This window comes from Anopheles moucheti, chromosome 2 (assembly GCF_943734755.1).
Source record: "Anopheles moucheti chromosome 2, idAnoMoucSN_F20_07, whole genome shotgun sequence".
Classification (NCBI taxonomy): Eukaryota; Metazoa; Arthropoda; class Insecta; order Diptera; family Culicidae; genus Anopheles; species Anopheles moucheti.
This window is the reverse complement of record NC_069140.1, coordinates 40,451,503-40,473,535: the sequence shown is the minus strand read 5'-3', so window position 1 is coordinate 40,473,535 and position 22,033 is coordinate 40,451,503. Positions and strand designations below refer to the sequence as shown.

General features: G+C 39.5%; 1 protein-coding gene across 7 annotated transcripts in view; it reads right to left on the bottom strand.

Annotated features, from left to right (window-relative positions):
- Positions 1-10,014: 10,014 nt before the first annotated feature.
- LOC128298966 (polypyrimidine tract-binding protein 2) overlaps positions 10,015-22,033 on the bottom strand; it is a 212,359-nt gene continuing 200,340 nt past the window's right edge. For all 7 annotated transcript variants that reach the window (XM_053034786.1, XM_053034788.1, XM_053034790.1 and 4 more), the window contains 4 exons: positions 18,460-18,552; positions 15,088-15,304; positions 11,278-11,355; positions 10,015-11,191 (listed from right to left, as the gene is read on the bottom strand). In XM_053034786.1, coding sequence (XP_052890746.1) covers positions 11,059-11,191; positions 11,278-11,355; positions 15,088-15,304; positions 18,460-18,552 — 521 coding nt within the window. In that variant the 3' untranslated portion in view covers positions 10,015-11,058. The remainder of the gene's footprint in view (positions 11,192-11,277; positions 11,356-15,087; positions 15,305-18,459; positions 18,553-22,033) is intronic.

Below are 22,033 nucleotides of genomic sequence, written 5' to 3'. Positions count from 1 at the left end.
ATCGTACAATGGCGTATTACTGATAGCAATTGGACTCATTTCATTGCATTGTTTTGTTCGTATGGTACGGTATGTATTCTCTTCTTTCCTTCCTACATCGCTCAAAACCATCTCGTTTTCATGCTTCGCTACGGTTATGTTTCTGTGTTTGCCTGTTTTTATTTTTCTCTCGCTGTTACTCTCCTTTAATGCTGCTAGTGGTTTGTTTCTCCATCTGCCATTTGAATGCTAAAAGGACCTTTCATGTTTGATCGATTAGATTTGCATGCTATGTAGTTTGTTTCGCTTTATTTTCTCTTATCATTGTTATTAATGGAATATATTGAACATTTTTTTGGCCAAAGTCTCTATCTCTTTGTTTGTTCTTATTTCTTTTGTAAACTTCGTTTCTTGTATCGGTTTTTGCAAGAAGTTCAATTGTTTTAACTACAAATGAAGTGGGTTATTATTTTTAACTTTGATCACAAAACTAAGCTCCCGATCACATCCGAAAGGAAGAATCTGAATCATAACTATGAGGAAGCAGCTCGATAACGAATAAAATGTTGAATTAAATTATTTCAATGTAACTAGACACTAGAACTAGACTAGAAATGTTTGAATGTTGATGCGAATTTCATAGTATTGTTTCAATATCCACACACACACACACACACACCCCCAATATTGTTTTATTGAACATACCATTCGTTCCATTTTTTTCTTTCGTTCTAAATTTGTCAAAATTCTTTTCTCTGTTTTTTTTCAACTTTTTTCATTTATCTAATGAGCTTTCCATAATCACCAAAATAACATATTGGAATAAATTGTTTCCAAAATTCCATGTTATAAAATGTATGTAAAAAATATATTTCATCGTTAATCTTCGTTAATTGATTCTTGAAAATAGGATACTCGTCCTTTGATTTGTGTTTATTTTCATAAGATTTCATGTGTGTGTGTTTTTCTTCGTAATCAAAATGAAAAGAAATTTAGAATGATTTTAAATTTGAACGAAATACCAAACAAATTTACATCTTTTTCGTATGTTTTCTTTCTTTCATAACGTTCTGGTTCACTTTAATCCACGGCAATCATTTGGAAGCTGCCTTTCAAACGTTTTCAAACAAACACGCCTTTTAAACTGTTGTTTAGAGTATAATTTTCTTCATTCCTTTTCACAGAAGCTTAAGTAAGTGCTTAAACCATTTTAGTGGCGTCATACCATTATATCCCTCCTTTGCACACAAACAGGGACGATAAAAAAAAAACAGATTATCTGTTCGCTTCATCGTGCGTTATGTTTTATGAGTTGACATTCTTGGCTTGGTTTTGCATGATACTAAGAAAAAAAGAAATATAATGTTTCAAGAGAAAGTAAAAGAGATAAAGTTAATGGTAGGAAGTTTTTTCGTTATAAAATTAATTCATTTGTAGAGAGAGTGAGCAAAAAAGAGAGAGTGAAAGAAGAAGAGAGAAAAAGAGAAAGAGGAAGAGAGAGAAAGAGAGAAAAAGAAAGAAAGAGAGATAGTGAAAAAAGAGAGAGAGAAATAGAGAGAAAGCTTACAAAAATACAGTGGAAAAAGAATTAATTTTTTTATTGTAATTGTCGAAGCAGAAGAAGGCGTCGTAAAAAAAACTAATGATTATAGAAAGCCACTTTTTGCTGTACTATTAATTTTTTTAATATAACAACATTAAAGAAAATAAAAATCTGAAAACGAAATAGAAAATATCCAAACAAAATAAACAGAACCATAAAAGGAAGATGAAATAGAAAAGCAGAATCAGACACAGAAGGAGGAAGAATATAAATTAAGAAAGTAGAAGAGCAATCAAAAGATTTACAAGATATGCAAGAAAAAGAAATAGAAAGGAGACGTAAAAATGGCAAAATCGTTAAAGTAGGCAGAAGAAGACAGATCAGTAGTGAACAAAAGAGTAAAAAAAATTGAAGAAGAAACACAAGAAGAAGTAGAACGATCAGAAGAGAAGCAAAAGAAATAAATAAAAAACAAAGCAAAACAAGCAGAAGATAGACGAAGCGAATGTGAAACGTACCTACTAGATCGTTCAGAGCCTATTGTTGTTGTTGTTGTTGCCGTTGTTGGTACTATTGCTGTATCCGATGTTGCTGCTTATTTGACAGATTGCTTGAGCCCTAGTAGGCGAGCGTGTTTAGCTTGTTTGGTTGGTTTCTTTCGTGACAAACATTACGCAAAGTCACTATAGAATGAGCTTTATAATCAATTCTTAAACATTGTATCGTGTCGTCAGGATGTCGTTACTTGCTTTTTGTTCTCCCCGTCTCTACTTCTTCTTTGATGCTCTACTTCTATGTTACCGATTTGAATTCGTTTCTCTAGTTTGCTCTGTGAGTTGTAACTAAGGAAGCTGTAGTTACGGAGCTAATTGTTGATACATGGTATCGATAGGCTAGATTAAGTAAAATAACACTATTAACCACAATAGAGCAACGGTTTTGATTGATCATTGCAACATTTTTCATAGTAATTCGAACGCCGACGAACGACTCGGCGTGTTCAAGCATAAAAGGGACTGGAACTTTGGTGATTCAATTCGGAAAAACCGAACTGTAGCAGCAGAAAAGGTGAAAGATGATGGCACAACACCGAATAGGGAAGAGGCATACCGAAAGAGACAGAAATCCACGACAGCGAACAATAGACGTGTGATAAGGAGGAAAGAGAGAGATCGAGCAGAAGTAGAACCTGCAGAGCATAGCCATAGAGCAGATAAGATATAGATAGTGGAGTTCAAAGTGAATGAAATAAATGATAGCAACGATAGCAGCAAAAGTTTTAGTTTAAAGACTTTTATTGATAGTAGTATTTAAGTTTTGTAGTAACAGTTATTGATTATCCAAGCAACTTATAAGTGTAGATATAGAGTTTTTTTTTTCAATTAAAAAATAGGGGAATTTGTAATTTTTATACGTTTAAAAAAATACACAACCAAACACAAAGATTCGCACACGCATGTCGGTTTACTTTTTTGTTTTGTTTTGTTGCTTCTTGCTGTATACGCTGGACCCTTGCCACCTTCCTGCGCCTTCCCTTGGGCCTTTCTCTCTCTAGGGCACAATTCCGCACTGCGCACGGGAGGGAAGAAGGTGGGCGTAGCGATAAGGGGAATACTTAAAATTCTGGCCCTGGTAGGGTTGCGGTGCCGAATTCGCACCTTTTATTTCCTTTTATGCTGTTTTCTTGCTTTTTGTTACTTTAACGATAAACATCATACTGATGTGTAATGGGGGATATGTGTGTGAGTGTGTGAGATTGATTTGGTCTGTGTGTCTGGTTGGTTAGTGGGCGACGAGAGTGTCTCAAACATTCAGTTACAATTGATGATCATATAGTTCTAAGTAGTAGCAGTAAACGTATGCACTAAGAGAGATAAAATTAAAACAAAAAAGAAAAAAGATATAAAAAATGGAAAGCATTCTATATGCCGGGAAACGCACATCGACATCGTGCATACTATCCCCTCTTCCTTCTATTTCCTATCTCTGTCTTTGCCCGCTCGATCCCAGTGTTTATCTTCGATTTAGTACAGCTATTACAAACGTGTACACAGTCGGGGCGCCGGCAAAAGCTTGTACAAATAACTTAATTATCTTACACCGTGTTCATTTCCGTATCGCATATGTGTTGGATGTTTGCTTGCATGATGTTCCACTACTAAAACACTGTACTACTAACCCTTTACACCTACACAAACACACACACGCGAGCACATTCAAACGTAACGTTTCTGTCGTCCTCCTTTCTCTCTTGCTCTCTCTTTCTTTCTCTATCTGTCTCTCTCTTTATCCTTTCTGTTCTACATTGTTCTCATTTTGCAACTCCAACTCGAACTTAGAGCGATTTTTTTTTCTGTGTTCAACGTTTAATTATAGGGCATTACAACTATTATTGTTTGGCTAGGCTAAATAATTTGTCAACGTAAGCTTTGCTCTTGTATTCTGCTGCCTCACAATCCAATCACAATCTAATTAACTGATCGTGACTGATCATCACCAAACACAGAAAATGAACAACGTAATCCAACGCTAACTGAGTTCATCAACGCTGCATGTCACTGTTTATCTATCTAGATGCCTGGTTGATCGTCATTGAAATCTCTCTTGTGCGTATATACGCATTGGTTGGGTCGGGGTAGAAAAAAAAACACATACACACACATTGGTTTTTTTTTGTTACATAAGGAGCATTGTAAATGAGTTTAAATCCCTTCAATTGTTCCTTGTAAGATGAAGAAATTAAAACACACACACACACACATACGATTGATGGTGCTGTGTGTTGGCATAGTGACAGCAACATAGTGAGAGTGAAATAGAAAGAGAGAAAGAGCGAGAGTAAAACGTGCTTTTTTGCAGTAAGTATGTATGTAAGTAGTAAGGGAAAGGGTCACAGTATGCAGTGGTAGTCATAGCAACAGTAGCAACATTATCCTGACATTTATCTAGTGTTGCCTCTGTGTGTAAATGTATGTCGTTCGGTAAGAACTATAGTCTAAGTTTGTGATCTTAAAGTGCGCTTACGGCTAGGAGCGTAAAAAAGAAAACAAATGCAGAGAAACTAGTGGGAAGTGAATCGAAGAATGAAAACAACTATCTTTGCATGTGAATTGCCCACTGTGTATAGATTCGAACCGAAGAGTAAGATAACTAGCGTTAGAGATAGAGATTAGTAGTGGTTAATGGTGGCATGAAGTACACAAACACTAACGTCCCATGAAGGGACGGGAAGGTTTCGCAGATCATCTATTACGACACATATCATTACCGATCACCACCGCAACTAAACATGCGCGGTGCGCTTACTGTGATTGTTTTTCTTTTATTCTTCGCTGTGTCCTACCGCACATTAATATTGATAAGTAAGAAGTGATAGGAAGTGGGCGAAAAAGGGCGTGTGATTCTGATTTGTTTCGTAACATGTCTGCATGTGTATGTGTGTTTTTGTTGCTGTTGCTTCTTTGTCTAGTAGATAAGGATAGTTTGTTGTTTTGTTGGTTTTGTTTTATAATATATTTATATATAAGCTACACATACGAAGAAGATTCAACCTTTCCTATGCCCCTCCCCCTTTATGTCCTTGGGTTTTTGTTGTAGTTTTTTTTTCCACTTCCGTTTATCCTTTCTGCCGCTGTCGTGTTGAAGTTAGAGGCTACCCACTTGCAAGTTTCGTGTGTGTGTGTGTGTGAGTGTATATTTTAGATGACGCATGTTTATGTTGTGTGTGTGTGTGTATATTTGTCCGTCTGTTTATGTGTGTGTGTGTGTGTGTATGCATGTGTATAATAGAGCTTGCTCTTATAGACCATTCATTTTAAAGATTTATCGCTAAAATATAACATCATCTGATTGTCGAGATTTCTCTTACATATAATATTCAATCTCTTCACCGAGCTCGTGCGTACGGGGATATTTTCTTTTTTTTTTTGTTTTGTTTTGTTTGTCACTTACGTTTATAGTTTGATTTTTTCATAGGTTTTTGTTGCTTGCTTACTAAACAGTTCTTCCCATTTGCGTTGCGTGAACCAACAAACACGGATGCACGGTTCGCATACCATCTTGTTACTTCACTTTGTTTACCTTTGTTTCATTTCCACTAATTTGATTCCCATCCTTCAGCTGCGCGATATATATAGAGAGTGCCTAACGCATTGATGATTTGTGTTGATTCGGGTGTGTGTTTGTGTGTGTTGTTATTGTTGTTATTCAACAGCTGTCGTGTTCTTTTGTTTTGTTTCTTTTGCTTCTCACCACCATGCATGTTCCTACCGTATCAATGCTGTTTTGTTCTTTTGCCACTGCAATGCTGTGTTTTTTTGGCTACACTTATCATTTATTCTTTTTATCTCTCTCTCTCTCTTGATTCGCTCACACATTAACGTTATAATGCGGGGGATGTAAGGGGGAAAGGGAGGGAGTTTAGGGTTGGCTATAGTATCTTAAACGCTTCTCAACTTCGTCTGATTATCTTTGCCTCTTGATTCGGGGAAGGGTGGGATGGGGGTACAGTGAAGAATGGGGGAATATTTTTTTAAATGTATCAGTTGTTAGATGTTGTTTGTAAATACCGTGTCCTTTCTACCTTTTTTTTTGCAGTGTGCATGTGTACGGGAGATGAGTGATGGGGCCTCTATAATATCTTATTAAACGCTTTTGTTTGCTTGTTCAGCCCACGATCATTCCCGATCATCTGTTTGCTAATCGTTTTCGTATTTTTGTTTTCCAAACTGCCTACTCTTGTTTGTCTTTCATAGTCTTATTTCCGCTACATTGTTCACCTTTACAGTCGCAGTAATTTTCACCTATCGAATTTAACTATCCTCACACAAACCTGCGTGTTGCACTATACTATACCGATACCTGTGTAGAAAATGATCTAAACGAAACTCGGTTGCTTGCTGCTTGTACCACACGCTCTCTACTCTTGTGTCCCGATCATCACTGTTCGTTTCCTTCACCCATGTTGCTTCCTCTGTTCGTATTCTTCCATTCAGTTTCGATCCGCGCCATCCCTATTCTACTGTAGATCATAAAAACCCGTGGCTTTACCGTTGCTGCTTCGGAATGAAATGAATTTGATTAACAAAATCCACCCATCCATTCCTCTACCGTCACTACCGCGGGCAGATGTTTTGGGTAGCGTTTTAAAAACCAGTAACATCAACAAACAAATACACGCTTTACAACACATATACACTCCTGCTCCAAATACAACGCAACTTGTAGCCTTGTGTTTTCTTTACATGCTTGAACACAAGAAAAAGCCTTTCTGAGTAGGAAACAAAACCCGCTTTTGGATTAAACGTCCCCATCCAAGAATAAAATCGAATCACCTCCAGCAAAAAACGTTTACTAAAGGACGAATGTTAACAAAGACACTAACAGAATGAAAAACAAACCCCCTCAGGAAAATGATTGAGCGTATTGCGTATTTTCATGTGAAAACTTCTTACAACAGAAATTTTCATTCGCCGTTCTGAACGAAATATTGCACCTAAGATTAAACACGTACGCTTTAACCTTGCTCGTAGCGAGCAGGGCGTCCTGGGGTGGGAGAGGTGAAAGAAGTGGCGATAGTAGTGTCGAAAGTAAAGGAAAAATCCAGTGGAAGGGAATGATTTGATCAAACAATGATCCACTTGCTCACTAATCAATCGACGCACAACAGACGTACTAATAATGGGTGTGATTTAAACGAAAAAACACAACGCCCAAACAAGCGACGAACCTTACCAAAAAGTTAAGGAGCCAGTTATCGCGAAGAAGGAATAGGAAGAAAAAAAACAAAAACATCCCGTATGTCAAGTAACAAAACACTCAAATCTCATCTGTGTGTATTTATACCCCTATTCGCTAAGCTATATCTATGTTAACAAAACATAAAGAAAAAATGTATCGAAAAGAAAAAAACAATTCATTTTGCACATTTCCGTATAGCGAGGTTCGTTACGCCTCAAGAATGGAAAGGAAGAACAACAAAGTGAGGATGGTGTGTTGAAAATAGTATAAATAGTTACGGAAGCACGGAAGAAATGTGAATGGATCGTGGAACAGCAATAGAAACAACATAATAAAGGAAACAATAAAACACAAAACCACACAATTGCACGTAAGGAAGAGTAGAGCAACACAAAACAGTGAGTGTACATTCAGAGAGTAAGAGAGCAGGTAATACAGGGAAGAACCAAGTACAGTAGCGGTATGAGCGTGTGTGAAGAGTAAAAGGGAAAACGTTTAGAGCACGGATACGACTGTAGGGGACAGTATTTTTCGGCGTCCCTCGGGCCGACAAACTTGAAGTTGTTTTAGCATGAACGGTGTTAACCGAGCAAAAATATGCTAACAGTAGTTAAATGTAAAGTAATCGTACTAATCGCCTTTAACATAACTGCGTCTTGAAAGAGTAAAAAGAGACAAAGCAAAAAATATCGGGATATTCCTAACGATATCATCGTAACTCTTAACAGTAGCAATAATAATAATAATAATAATGACAATAATGATAATAGCGTACAACTATGAATAAATTGGTTGCCCAGTGCCCGTTTAATCCCTGTTCTTAACAGTTATCCTAAACAATACTGGAAAATTATTTCAAATATATTTCGCATTCGCAGCCGCCTTTTATTGCCCTGTGCCTTACATTTCAAATAATACCTACCCGGTTGTAACTTGTGTCTGGTCTTATATCGCTACCTCGTTTTGTCAAAGTCATTTGCTACCTATGTTGGTGGCTTGCGGGATAATGAAGGGATTCAGGGATGCAGGGTCCCTCTGCATACGGACAAACCCGCGATCTCGTGAGGATTGATTTTTTTTCTGTTTCTTAACGGCTCTTTCCCTAACCACGATATTACACAAATCAACAATGCCATGTATCGAAATTCGAGATATGTGAGCCTTGAAAAAAAAAACACAACAGCAACCAACCAAGCGAGATATGAACTAGGGAAGGAACGCATTTGTAAAACGTCAAACGGAAAACAAAAAATCGTAACACAGCATTCTCTCGCATTACGGGTCTGTGGAGCCAAACCGGTGGATCTTTCCGCGCCCTAAATCATCCATTTTGCTAAACCTACAACAACTTGCCTACACATGTGTGTGCGTTAAGATTTTACCCCGCTGCATTGCTGCCTAGTCATTACTGCTGGCCTGTCCTGGTAAAGAGAGCGAGCGAAAAAGAGAGGGTTAATGATTTTTTCCATACCCGAAAAAGTGGTACATTACCAAAAAGCTTTTTCCTCTCATTTTTGTCACCCTCTTGGCGTGGCGTGAGTAGTAACTGAGTTTCTTCATCAAAGACTTATCAAGCTAGCCAGTGTTGGAAACGACATTTAAATATTTCTGTGTAATGTTTTGTTGGGAAGTTGGATCCAGAAAGGAAGGTGGGAAGAATGTTCTTTCATATGCAAATTCCTTCCTACTTCCTACCGTCTGTCAACCGCAGCACCAGCTAGAATTGATTGATCCTTTTCCTTCGCAGCATCGATAAGTTTTGCACGTTCATTATTATCCGTACTACAAATAGTGGCTTGATTCCATCAACTTCAAAACTTCAACTACTACAAATTTACTAAATTCGCTTACATTGTTTACCCCACCACTGGTCAGGGGATGGAACGCATCCTATATATCTGTGCTTTTGTTGATGATTGTGGGTGGTGGTGGTGGTGTGTGACCATACCTCTCTTTGTTATTAATCTCCTTTCCTCGTAAGGATGTGTTTAGGATTTACGTGTACGGCTGCATGTAGATAGATATACAATTACCCTCCCGTCTTTGTGTATTTTTTGCTGTTTTAAGCTAGTGGCTTTACGAGATTTGTTTTTGATTTTTGATATTTTGTCACTGATATTTGGGTTTCTGCCTGTCTAAACCGCATTCTGGATGACTATTCTTCACTTTTTTTTTCTCCTTTCCATAAAGATATAGTTTGTTCCCATTAAACACTCTTTGATCTGCTTGTTGGCTTGTTCGTCTTTCTCTAGCAGACGTGATAAGAATTTGTTTCGCTGCTTTCGCTATATCGAAGACGTTACGGACTGCACTGTGGACGCGCATCTGTGTGTGTGTGTTTGTATGCATTAAGATGCTAAAAAACGTACCACATGGAACGTGTGTTTATGTCTCATCCTATCTGGAATAATGATCGAATAATGTTTGATTTGTTGATAACAATCAAATCAACATTGCATCTTAATTAAGATATCTGTTTTACCATACCTCGTTTTATCTAATCTTGTTGTAGCTCTTCGGTGAAGATACCCTAAGCCAGCTTTGTAACAACTGGTGCAACTCAACATGAACAAACAAATGATTGCCCACAATTGTTATCGCGAAGGACAAACATATACACACGCCCATACATTCGCACACACGCAAATGCTACATCCACAGTAATCTCCTAATCTTCCTCTAGCCTGATATTTCTCCCCACATTTTCACTTCTTCAATGCACAAGTATCAGCTAATGATATATATATATATATATATATATATATAAGTGTGTGTATGGTTTTGCTCCACGCTTCCTCCTATCAACCTGTGTTCCTGTAATGATAGTACAACATCAGATGTTTCGCTACTAACATTCTACACCTTACTTTTTAATCATGTTCAAATAGTAACTTGTCTCTACGGTTGTATGTGTGTGTCCCTCTAAAAAAAAAAAAAACAGAAAAATAAGGGAAAATTTGTGGCCACTTTTTATCTTGTTTGCAATTTGCTCCTAACGCCAGATTCTTGTGCCCCGATTGAAAAGGGTTTCTTGCTTACGTGCACGCTGCACTCTCTGCTATCTATCGCTCTTGTTCGATCCTATGTTTGCTTGTGCAGCTGTGCACGAATACGGATACGAAAATGTGGGGTTTCTTCGCGTTCGATAAAACATTTGTTTCCAGTTGTTTCTTCCTTTTCCTTTTCCTATATTCCCTCTTCGTTTACTGTACAGTAAACAAAGCGGCACACTACACACTACACGACGGGATACGGGATATATACGTGTTTATGATAATGCAAAATTGTTTCCTTCGTACGTCCTTCACACTCGTTTAGGCTACTTGTAACGCATTTTGGCCAGGACCCATTCGGGGGTACCCCAGTGTTATCGTCATTCTTTTTGCTCCTACGCCCCCTACGCCAAGTTATAGTCGAGCAGGTGAGAGCATCAGATTCGTTCGATTCCGTCCGTTTGGTTCCTGCTGCTCCTGCTGCGATCATGCCGAGGTCGCTGTTGTTGTTGTTGTTGTTGTTGTTGTTATGGAGGAGGATGATGACATCGTTGAGGAGGAGGAGGGAGATAATTGTAACGATGAGTTCTCGTTGGCCGCGGTCGTGGTGGTAATTGTGTCTGTTGCTGTAGCTGTGATTGATGTAACAACGGTGGTTTCGTCACTGACCGATACCTGGTCGGCCGATGAATGGGTGGTGGGCGCGTTCGGGATCGATGTCGGGGGAGCGGGTGGAACTACTACTGGCAGCTGCTGTACCGGCGATGTACCGTGTTTGGCGCTCGCATACGCGGGCGCTCGCAGTTAGATGTTGGACTTGGAGAAGCTGACGCGCAAATGGTTCGATTCGGACAGCTGGTAGTTGTGCATCTTGATCAGTGCGCAGACCGCTTCCTCGATCGAACTAAGCTGTATCAGCGCCATCTTATGGTCCTTCCTGCAAAGTGAACGTAGAAGAAGAATGAAATCACTTAGCTGAAGTGATTGTACGTGCAATCGTCTACTGTATCCATCGGTACTTACGGGAAAAATTTAAAAGCCTTAACCTCAAAACTGTTCTTGGTGAAAGCTTCCTTAATTTCATCCTCGGTTACGGTTGCTCTGGAAGAGAAGATATGGGGAAAATTAAATTAATATTATTATTTTTTATTTACTCAGGAACGGCCAGGCCGGTATTGCTAAATAATAAATTATTATAATAGTGTTAATTATGGTAAAGGATAGTGAGTCGATGACGTTAACGCCAGATACAGGAAGGAAGATTAGCTAGAGGTGTAGCTTTTACTGTGCTGTTGAGTACCGCTTAAAAGACATTCTTAAATGGAGGTGGATGCATTTTATAAGTCGTTCAAAATTTGACCTATCCTGGGATAGCTATGGGAGATCTTTGGTGTAAAAGTAATCTGAGAAAAAGAATCCTCTCGAAAGAAAGGCAAATGCACAAATGATGTTTTGGATCTGGAGGGACGATAGAAGAGCCGCTATAATGATAAGCTCTGTGAGTCACACGATGGTCGGCCGTCGTTGCAGTAGTTCTTCAACAGATAAAATCCGCAAAGCTACTTTAAGTAGCTTAGCTGTAGCTTATTTTAAGTTTGTAAAGTAAGTTGCCCACGAAAAACATACAACTTCGATTCATTTCGAACTGTTTTACAAGACTGGTCTCTATCATTCCTTACCCTACAGTCAACAGCCACTGTGCTCTCTTATACGTTCGATAATTACCGCCACTAGCTGACCAGCAGTTTTGCCCTTTAATTACATTATCATAATAATTCTCTTAATGAAATTGAGCGTGAAAGAAATCGGGCCGGTTAGTCGCCACATTCTCGCCGTCACACCACTTCATTACGGGGTGAGAGAGAAACAGCAAAAAAAACATACGACAAAAAGAACACAAGCCGGATGATTGTGGAAAGAAGAACCACCAGGTGCGAATTGGTCTTCCACCTTTACCCACAGTTAGTTCCCTATGGGACTCAACCACACGATACGATTGTTTTCACCGGACCACCGGTTGATAGTAAATGTCACCCCGATAGGGACGGTGGTTACCAGTTTCTGCAAGGTGGAAAGCAGAGAATGTCCTCTTTGAGTTATGGTTTTCATTTCGATGTAATTATGGACGATGCGATGGCGATGGAGAGGCGTGTGTTGGGCGATCGGGTGCTCTAAATAATTATGTTACCGCAGTGATTGTTTTACGAAGGGAAGGTGAAAACCTCGAATATAACTACCTGGTGAAGTGGTGTTGAGTATTTTTCTAAAAGAGTTGAATATATTTAGAAAATTGTGTGCTATACAATTCATCACTGTTTTTACTAGAGTTGGAAGAGTCTGATTCAGAGTACGATTGGGAATGTATCATTTAAACGAATGAGTGACTACCAATTTCTACCATGGACATTCATGAATCTCTGAAGCTTGTTGGAAAAAAACTTCACAATATTTAATGTAGCAAGTTTGAATGCAGCCGATAAACAACAAGTGAATGTGTAAGCTCGTGAATCCATTTAGAGTCGACTCATGATTCGAGTGGCTCTTCACTGAATGTTCAAATGAATATTATTTCTGGAAGAAGTATTAAGCACAGATGTTTTTTTAACTCAGCGCAAAAAAAACTAAACTACTCAAATCGTATGTTCACCATCATGCTTACGAGCAGTAAAGCGTGAGAAGGTAATTTCAAACATCCCCGAGAGGATTATATCCGTTTATGCTTAAAGAAAACATCAACACTACTAAACAACAATTACCAACATGGATTACACAGCAACAGTTGTACTACACTTGGAGGTTTAGCGCAACTGTTACTGCATCTAGAAACAAAAACACACCTCGAACGAATACGACGCTGATCCGGCAACACAAAACCACTTGCGTACCATGTATGCTCCGTTGCAAACTTTTATTGCTGTCCAGCAACTATCCAACTGGCCTTTTCTACTAGCCCTACCTCTATGTTGACTTTGTTGCACGTGTAGTACTTTCAAATCCACTTATTTAGTTACAATTATCTTCCCAGTGTGGCTGTAACGTTCTAACCCCATCAGCCGCGCTTGGAACGACACTACACGGGGCAATAGAATTGTGGTGCAAAATCAAGACCAAGCACCATTGCACGACTTATGACAGTCGCTCTCGGGCGCTGGTGTATGTAACGGTGCGAAACGTGCCGAGGGAAAGATACACTTTTAGTTCGTTCGCCTGTGCGGAGCGAGGTGGCTGGGTGTAGGAACAAAGGCGGAGCATCGTGAGCATCCTCTAGCGATGGTTAATTTATCGACCATGTTACCCTGTTGGGCGGGACAAGAGAGCAACTGTTGCGGTTTGGGGGATAGCGTGGTCGGAGGTTACACTACAAACAAAAGGATTAAAAATCCCTCTTTTCCGTTCCACCGATCAGCGTTTCATCGGATTGGAATAGAAGTAGTGCGGGGGGTGGGAAAACCCCCCCCCCCCCCTGCAAAATCCACTCTGGTTTTGTAAAACTGTTGAGCTCCGCAAGCTTGGGGAGTTCCATCATCCACGAACGCTCCATCGGCTATTGGGGTTAAAGCACACATACACCCTCCAACGGTGTGCGGCCCCGGTTGCGCGGATGATGCGGGATGAAAGAAGATAATTAAAAGTTTGTTTTCTTTTCACCTCGACTCTCTCTCTCTCTTTCTCTCTTTCTCTGTGTACTGTCTACTTCTAGCACCATCCCACTAATGGCTAGCATTCGGCTCGGTGACCCATTACCGTCTGCTGTCCTAGCGCCGCTAGGAGCGAGAGCACGTTAAGAGGGTTCCATGGTTAAGTTCTTTAATAGTTACAGCAAAGTACTGTCCCCGTACTGGTGGTCGTCGTCTGACGCCCACCAAGGATAAAGATACCGCGTGTGGGTGGGTGGTGAGAACGGTTGGACTTTAATTCCGTTTCTTTGCCATAATCATTCGTTAGGATGCTAGATTGGTTGGGTGGTTATGTTGCCACCAGCTTTATCCTCCTGTCCATCCCCACGCCTGCCACCACCACCGACCGTTTTGAGGATGAGAGAAAATTACTGAAGTGGATTATGCATAAAAGTGTTTCCATGTCCCTTTTTTTGCCGGGCGCTTGACGATCCTCCACCGTTCGTCCGGGTTAGAGCGATGGCCCACCCATTGGCATCAGATGGTGTTTTCGTGCGGGTGCTCAAATCAGGCACCTTTAAAAATCTTACACAAGTGGTGCCGATATGCCGCAGCGATGGTGATGGTTCTAAACCAAACACCAACTACACCACCAGTGCTAGCCAGCACCGACCACCTTTTATCTTGGGATATTATTACGCGTGGAATAAAATCTGGCAAAATGAAAGAACAATATTTGAAGCGATCGCCAACCGACAGCTGTGCTGTGTCCGGGGTGTCTGCGTTCAATTGGTTTGATGATTAGGAAAGAGTAGCGAGAAGATACGGTTCTGTTGCCGCTTACAGGGGTTTTGAGTGCCACTGAGATAGTGGGTGGAATTTTTGGATTTTGGTCAAGGTGAGTTGAACCAAGAATCAGCTTTGTGTTTTAATTCTGAAAAATATCCAGAGAGAGAGAGAGAGTGAGAGAGAAAGAGAGAGGGAGAGAGAGAGTGAAGCCCTTCTCCACATATACCGTGATGTTCTCTTGTTCAAGTTGTACAGATTCCAACACTGATTTCACGACTGAAACGCGAAAACCCTGTAGGACAACAGAAGCGCGTTCGTAAAACAAAAGCACAAAACCGCGTACAAAGTTCATTAACACCGCAAAACCAGTGCGGGAAAGGAATTCAGGAGTGACCAGTGTGCTTGGAGGTGGCGCTAATATACTTACGGAATGTTGCTTAAATGCAGTGTAGCAGATGGTGGATAGATGTTCTGGTAGTTTTTGCTGCCCGGTTTCTTGAATCGATGCAGTGGGTTTTGTGCATAGTCGCGGGTCAGCCCAGCGTCCGGTTGGCCTTCCTTCGGCAGCTGTACCGCCTGATGTTTGCTCGGCATCACGCGGATCGTTTTGTTCCAGATACGGAGCTTGTCCAAATGGGTCATAGCTGGTAGAAAAAAAGGTGATAACGAAAAACAAAAACGCAATTAGTAATCGAGATGCGCAAAATGGAATGGAATGCGTTAACGCATCGAAACGGCAGAAAAAGGATTGCTTTATATACACTTTTTGCCTGTCCGTTAAGCTTTTCATTCATTCAATTTTGGTTGCATTTATTTATTTAGATTTATCCAAAAAAAGAGAAACAGAAAACAATCCCCACCAAATCCTGTTGGCGGTGGGTAGTAAAACCGGAAATGACCGGGTGGTTTTTTTTTTGTATACCGGTGAAAATAATCCTCTCCAATTTCGGGCCACAAATTGTATGAACATCAAGGGACGGTGTTGGTGATGTATTCACCATCTTTCTACCACCATTTGCTTCGGTTTGTTGCTCAGAATAAATGAATTTATACACCGTAGCCTTCACACAGCCGTTTCCGTTCCGGTGTTGGGGAAAAAAAGGAAAAACCAACGAGAAGAAAATGCTTCTCCTAGTTATTCGAAGCGAGAAAGCAACGCTTGTGGATTGAGTAAAAACAAGGAAATCATTCGTTTTCCTATCGGTTTGTTTATCTGGTGTGCGTTTTCGTTCCATCCTCTTCTATCCGTTTGGAACAATCAGTTCATGAATGAAAATGCAAACTGTTGCGAAAAGGGGACCATAGCACGCAAAAAAAAAACCTATCCGGAAAACAAGAGGAAAACATCGAGCACATCCTCCGGTGTATATAAGTATGCGGAAAGCCATAACAAAAACAAAAAAAAACAACAAACAAACTTTTCGCTTCCTAGTGAACAGTGTATGAAGAGGCGAATGTAAACATTTTTACCAATTATTATTTGATATGTAAACGATGGTGCAGTTGGCCGAAAGGTGCTACGAATGCTGCCGAAAACAAAGGAGAGGAACAAGCGTAAAGCATGGAAAAACAAATCCACAACAACTTTACACACTATGTGGCATTGCTGGTGGGCCCGTTCGTTTACCAGAGTTAACGAGATCGATAAATACACCGGTGTGACGTTTAAAACGTGCATAAGCACGCACAAAAAACCTTCCCATCCGTATCGAACCAATGGTTTCCGACGCACGGTGAGCCAGTGCCCGATATGCGTACATTACATATTCTGGAAAATATGTTGGACTTTTAAATGGCGCTATTATACTTAAAATGTACGGTAATACAGGATTCGAAGGAAGAATTTAGACCAAGACAAAAATTTCACAGGCATAACGACCCCCCCTGATGAAATGTTTAATGTCTTTGGAAAACAGTTTTTTTATTTCTTATTTTAACTAATGTCAAAGATGTTATTGTCACAATTCATTATTCTATTGACCAATGACCAACGGTTTAAAACACATTATCAATATTGCAATCGATTATGTTGTCCTTCTCGTCATCACTGTCTTGTCAAAAATGTCTTGTATTTCAAACAAATCAAATGAATATTTTTAATGTTATCTATTAACTGGTTTAACACGATGAATGCAAATACAATGCATTTATTGTGATGCCTACGTTGTTGTTGCAAAACGTTGCCTACCCTTTTCATTGATTACAAGTAAGTAACCAAATAAATAGAGCTAAGAAATTTACTCTGAAAAATATGAAAAACATCTAAGAGAACTTCTCTTTTTTCATTTTGCTTTAATTTTCTCCCATTGAGATGGAAATTTTGTAGCAGTGATCTATCGCACTTTCATCTAATAAATGTCCACGCTCTGACCCAATGTGTTACAAACAATCTACGTGTGGTTTTGATAGGAGTTTGCACATTTTCACACACACACACGCAGGGTGAAACAAATGGGTGAGTAAAAATTGAAATATTTTCCCTGCACTTTCATGGTATGCTACCACCCCTACGGACGGTAAGTTCCGGTGTGCAACGGAAAAATAAAACTTTTACCATCCTAGCCACTCCATTTTGCGTTCCGTTTCGGGTGAAAGGTTGGATGCCTGGATCTGGTTTGTGTATTTGTGAGGCACTTTTTGCACATATTCATTTACCCCTCACGCGTACTGCTTGCTGACCGTGGAAATGTGACTATCATCGTTCGCTTCTTTCCACATCGTTTTTTCCGCTGCAGCCGTTAGATTATTTATTTACATTAAGATTTATTGCGTGTAAGCTAGTGAAATGAAACAACATGCACTCGGTGTGCATATTTAAATACCCTCCTTTACTCAGGTTGAATTGGATGGAGTTTTCGATACCTTCGGGGATAATGCGGATGAAGGCATGAAAGCAAAACCAAACATAGCATAACAGCGTATTTCACGGTATTGAATACCATCGATTACGGTGAATGGAATGTTACCTTAATTTGTTTAATAAATATTAATTAATAGTTTTAGTGAGGTTCCTCGTAATTGTCTTTGTATTAAACATTGGATTTCTATCCAACACGCATAGATTAAATAGCGCAATGTATCTAAAATGTTTTGACTTTGTGCTGGAGTTATGGGGTTTACAGCTTGTCCTGGAATGTTTTGGTTACTGCACAGGAGAAAGGAAACATATTGCTGAGCTTTAAACGAACGATAAATAAATGCCCAGCGAAATGGAGGCGCCTGGTAGTTCATAATATAGATCGACTGATGTAATAAACTAAAATAAAAATGCACTCTTTTACATCCTATAATTTAATTAACTAATCAGATACTAAAATGCAATCGACAGCTTAGATTGAACAGCGCAACATTGCGTAACGCTTGCTTAAATTTTACAAGCGTTATTTTAGTGCAAAAATCTACAGCGGATGGAGGCGCCTGGTAGTTCATTATTGTGAGCAAAGATCAACTGCGATCACAATTGAGGAAAGAAAAAGTACTATCTAGTTTGCGGTACCTTCGGGGTTACACTAGTAGTTTTACTAGTTTGCGTTACCTTCGGGGATACATTAATGCGAATGAAGGCATGAAAGCAACGCCAAAAATAGCATAACAACATATTTTACGGTATTGAATACCTTCGATTACGGTGTATGGAATTTGTCACCTTAGTTTGTTTAATGAATATTAATAAATAGTTTAAGTGAGGTTACTCGTAATTGTCTCTGTATTAAACATTGGATTTCTCCAGAAAGGGGTGCCGATGAGCAAGGGAAACAATAATATTTACAATATTTTACCCTAATTTCCTTTCACTTACCCAAATACGCCTGGTAGGGTTCAGCCATCTGAATCAATGCTGAATCTTTCTTGTTGTAGAGAATCTTTACACGTTGTACATCACCATACACTCCTGTAACGAAGAGTCAAAGGTAAACAAGCAATAGGGAAAACATTATAATAAAGCGAAACCATTTTGCTTTCGATAGAAATGGGAATATGCATTGTAAGGTAATATGTGTAATGACACGTGCACAAAGACACGATAGAACTTTAGAACAATGTCGAACGTAGGGAGAAATATAGGACGGAGTCGTGTCGTCGTACATCCTTCCTTAGTGGTAGCGCAGCAGATCAACCGTTAATACCGCAACGACTTTGTTGGTGTGTATGCGTGATTTTATTTCACTCAGACTGTTAGATCCTTACACATGGTTTATATCATAAATATTTGCCATAATTTTCCATCTTTTCGACCTTTTCCTTCATGGTTAGCTTTTTTTAAAGCTTTTATCATTTAATTGTTTTAGTTTTTCCTTACTGAAATCGAATACAATATCAATGTTTTGTTATTGAACATCACAATGATTATTTTTGAAAGAAATTTCTCTATAACTGTTGAGTTATATAAACAATAAATTATTCCCAAAATCAAACAAAAATATTTTCTAAACAAACTTTCAACCTTCTCAAGCCGCATGTGAACAACAATTTCACCACTCAACCAATAAACACGTCTCGGAAGTGAATCCACAGCTAACTTCCGATAACGTGCCGATGCATTGAAGCGGTAATAAAAAGTTTTCCGTTTTCACACTTGTACTCATAAACAAACACTCACACACACAGCCGAGCACACACCCATACGCGATGACAATGTGTCGTACTGACAAACAATCTCCGTTCCGAAAACAGCACCCGTTCACACGTTGCACCTGCACAAAAGCTTCGGTGCGCCGAATTGGAAGCATTTTCCATCGATCAAAAAGCACTCTGTCAAGCAATGGCGAATAAAGAGAGGGAGCGAGAGAGAGAGAAAGAGGAAAACTATCGGTGGAAGTGGGTGGCTCTGCACTACTGCCGTTGCACTTTTCAGCGACGATAGCAGAGAGTCACCCAACGGAAGTAACCTGTTAGCATTTTAAATCCTTTCGAGTTCGTCCTTCCGGCGGTGGTTCGTTCGATTGAAGAAAAATCGTTCAACCATCGAACCAGAATTGTGTGCGAACCGAACTAAGCGCTAGGGTTCCCCGTGGGTACACTCATATGATGTTTGCCCTTTGGTGCTGCGACCGGGAAGCCCTTGGGATGCCACCGTATGTGTTCTCGCTTCCTCGTCACCATGCGTTCGTTAAGCCATCCATTCCTATTGTCCGCGTAGAGGACGCAGAGCGCATGAGAGGAAGATCGTTGATGGTGGATAAAGCAGACTATGCCAAAAACCCACCCAGAACATACGAGCAAGCAGCTTCAGAGCGGCGATGTTCGGCGGTCGGAAGGCATCGTTAAAATCTGGTTCCGTTCTTATTCCTTCACGGGGTTTTCCTTTTCAAGGAGGAAGGATCGACTGCAAATCCATACAAGGACTGTACGGTCCTCGCCAATAAGCAAAACGGCACCCACACACAAACTCTCCCTGTCTGTTGCTTGCAGATATTTTTATTGCTATTGCCATATTACATTTATTATTATCGTTTTGCCCGTCGTCGGATGTGTGTTAGCTTATGCTACCCAGTTTTCCCCTCACACAGACACAGCGGGCAGGAACGGGAATGACGTGGAGATCGTAGCCAGCGATCGCACAGCGACGCTTCGAGCGGATTGAAAGTAAAAACCTTTATCTTCACCACTTCTAGCTTTATTGTACGGTGAGAAAAGCAAAAAAAAAAAGAATACCAAAGAATAAAAGGTGTCCACATTCCATCCGTTCGTTCAGTAAACGGTTTTTTTTTCAACCAAAACAAACACAGACACAGGGAGTGGAGGGGTTGTCCCTTTTGAAGGTGGAAAAGCCAGCGAAGACTTACAAAAAAAAACTCATGAAAGTCAGGGTACCATAAATGCTTTTCAACAATGAAATATATGAAAAAAGATGTTGATAAAAGGATTGAGAATCAATAATTTACGAAACCGGATTTTTGCCATTCTTTCCTTCTGCCTGTGGTTGTTGTGGAGCGAGTGAGAGAGAGTACAAACCGGAGTCATTTGTGATGTGTGTTGGTCGCTTTTAGCGAAAAATGGTGAAACGCTGTTACTGCAGAAACGGGTACGCGTTAAAGAAAATCTTGTCAGCTACCGGGTGCCCGAAGGTTGAATGGTTGGAAAACAGGGACTATTTTAATAAGATTAAGAGTTCAAGCAACTGCCCGTGCCAGGTGGAAATGTGTTTTATTTATATTTGGCTTGTCGCTACGCGTATCATTCGTTTATGTTTGTTTTGCGCAATGTATCTAAAATGTTTTGACTTTGTGCTGGAGTTATGGGGTTTACAGCTTGTCCTGGCATGTTTTGGTTACTGCACAGGAGAAAGGAAACATATTGCTGAGCTTTAAACGAACGTTAAATGAATGCCCCGCGAAATGGAGGCGCCTGGTAGTTCATAATATAGATCGACTGATGTAATAAACTAAAATAAAAATGAGCTCTTTTACTTCCTATAATCCACATAACTAATCAGATACTAAAAATACAATCGACCGCTAAGATTAAACAGCGCAACATTGCGTAACGCTTGCTTAAATTTTTCAAGCGTTAAATAACGCAAAAATCTACAGCGGATGGAGGCGCCTGGTAGTTCATTAATGTGAGCAAAGATCAACTACGATCACAATTGTGGAAAGAAAAAAATTACCATCGGCGATTAGTAAAATTGGCGAAAGAAGCAAGTTTTGGACATCGTCATGTACATTCAAGTTCCATTTAACAGCTTAATAAATTCATATTGTTCACATCTTTTTAGGTATTATAAGCTGGCCAAAGCTCCAATAACAAGAGTGGCGCCTAGTAACTCACAAATATTCCCATAGATAGACTTCGATCAGAACTAATGAATCAAGACAGGATAAAAACAAATTATGAAAATAAACGATGTTGAAAAACATATGCCTTTTCAAGTATCATATTGCAAATTCAAAACAATTTGACAGTAAATGGTGTTTGATAACGACGTACAATTCATGGAAGATTTTAAATTCAAAATCTATTCATTAAGCGCGAGAATATTTTTGTTCAAATGTAATAGCCATAAAAGCAATTATATCACCCATCGTGCTCGAAATAGAATGGAAAAGCCTGATTGTTCATGAATTAGACATTAGATAACTTTAATAACAACAAGGAAGTTATCACAGATACAAATCTAACCTTGCATGAGTATACATAACTTTCGATTTATATTTATGAATGTAAAATACCATTGCAAATCAAACAAAAAACACAAAAACAAACTATATGAAAATTTTAATTCCCTCATTTTACAGCTTTACATTAAATAGGAAAAAAAACACATTTAGCACCATACAGCGCTATGAGCGACTTCCTTTATAGGGAAATCCAGATAAATTAAACCATTCAACCAGTACAAAAGAAGCACCTCATCCTAAAGTTGTTTCCAT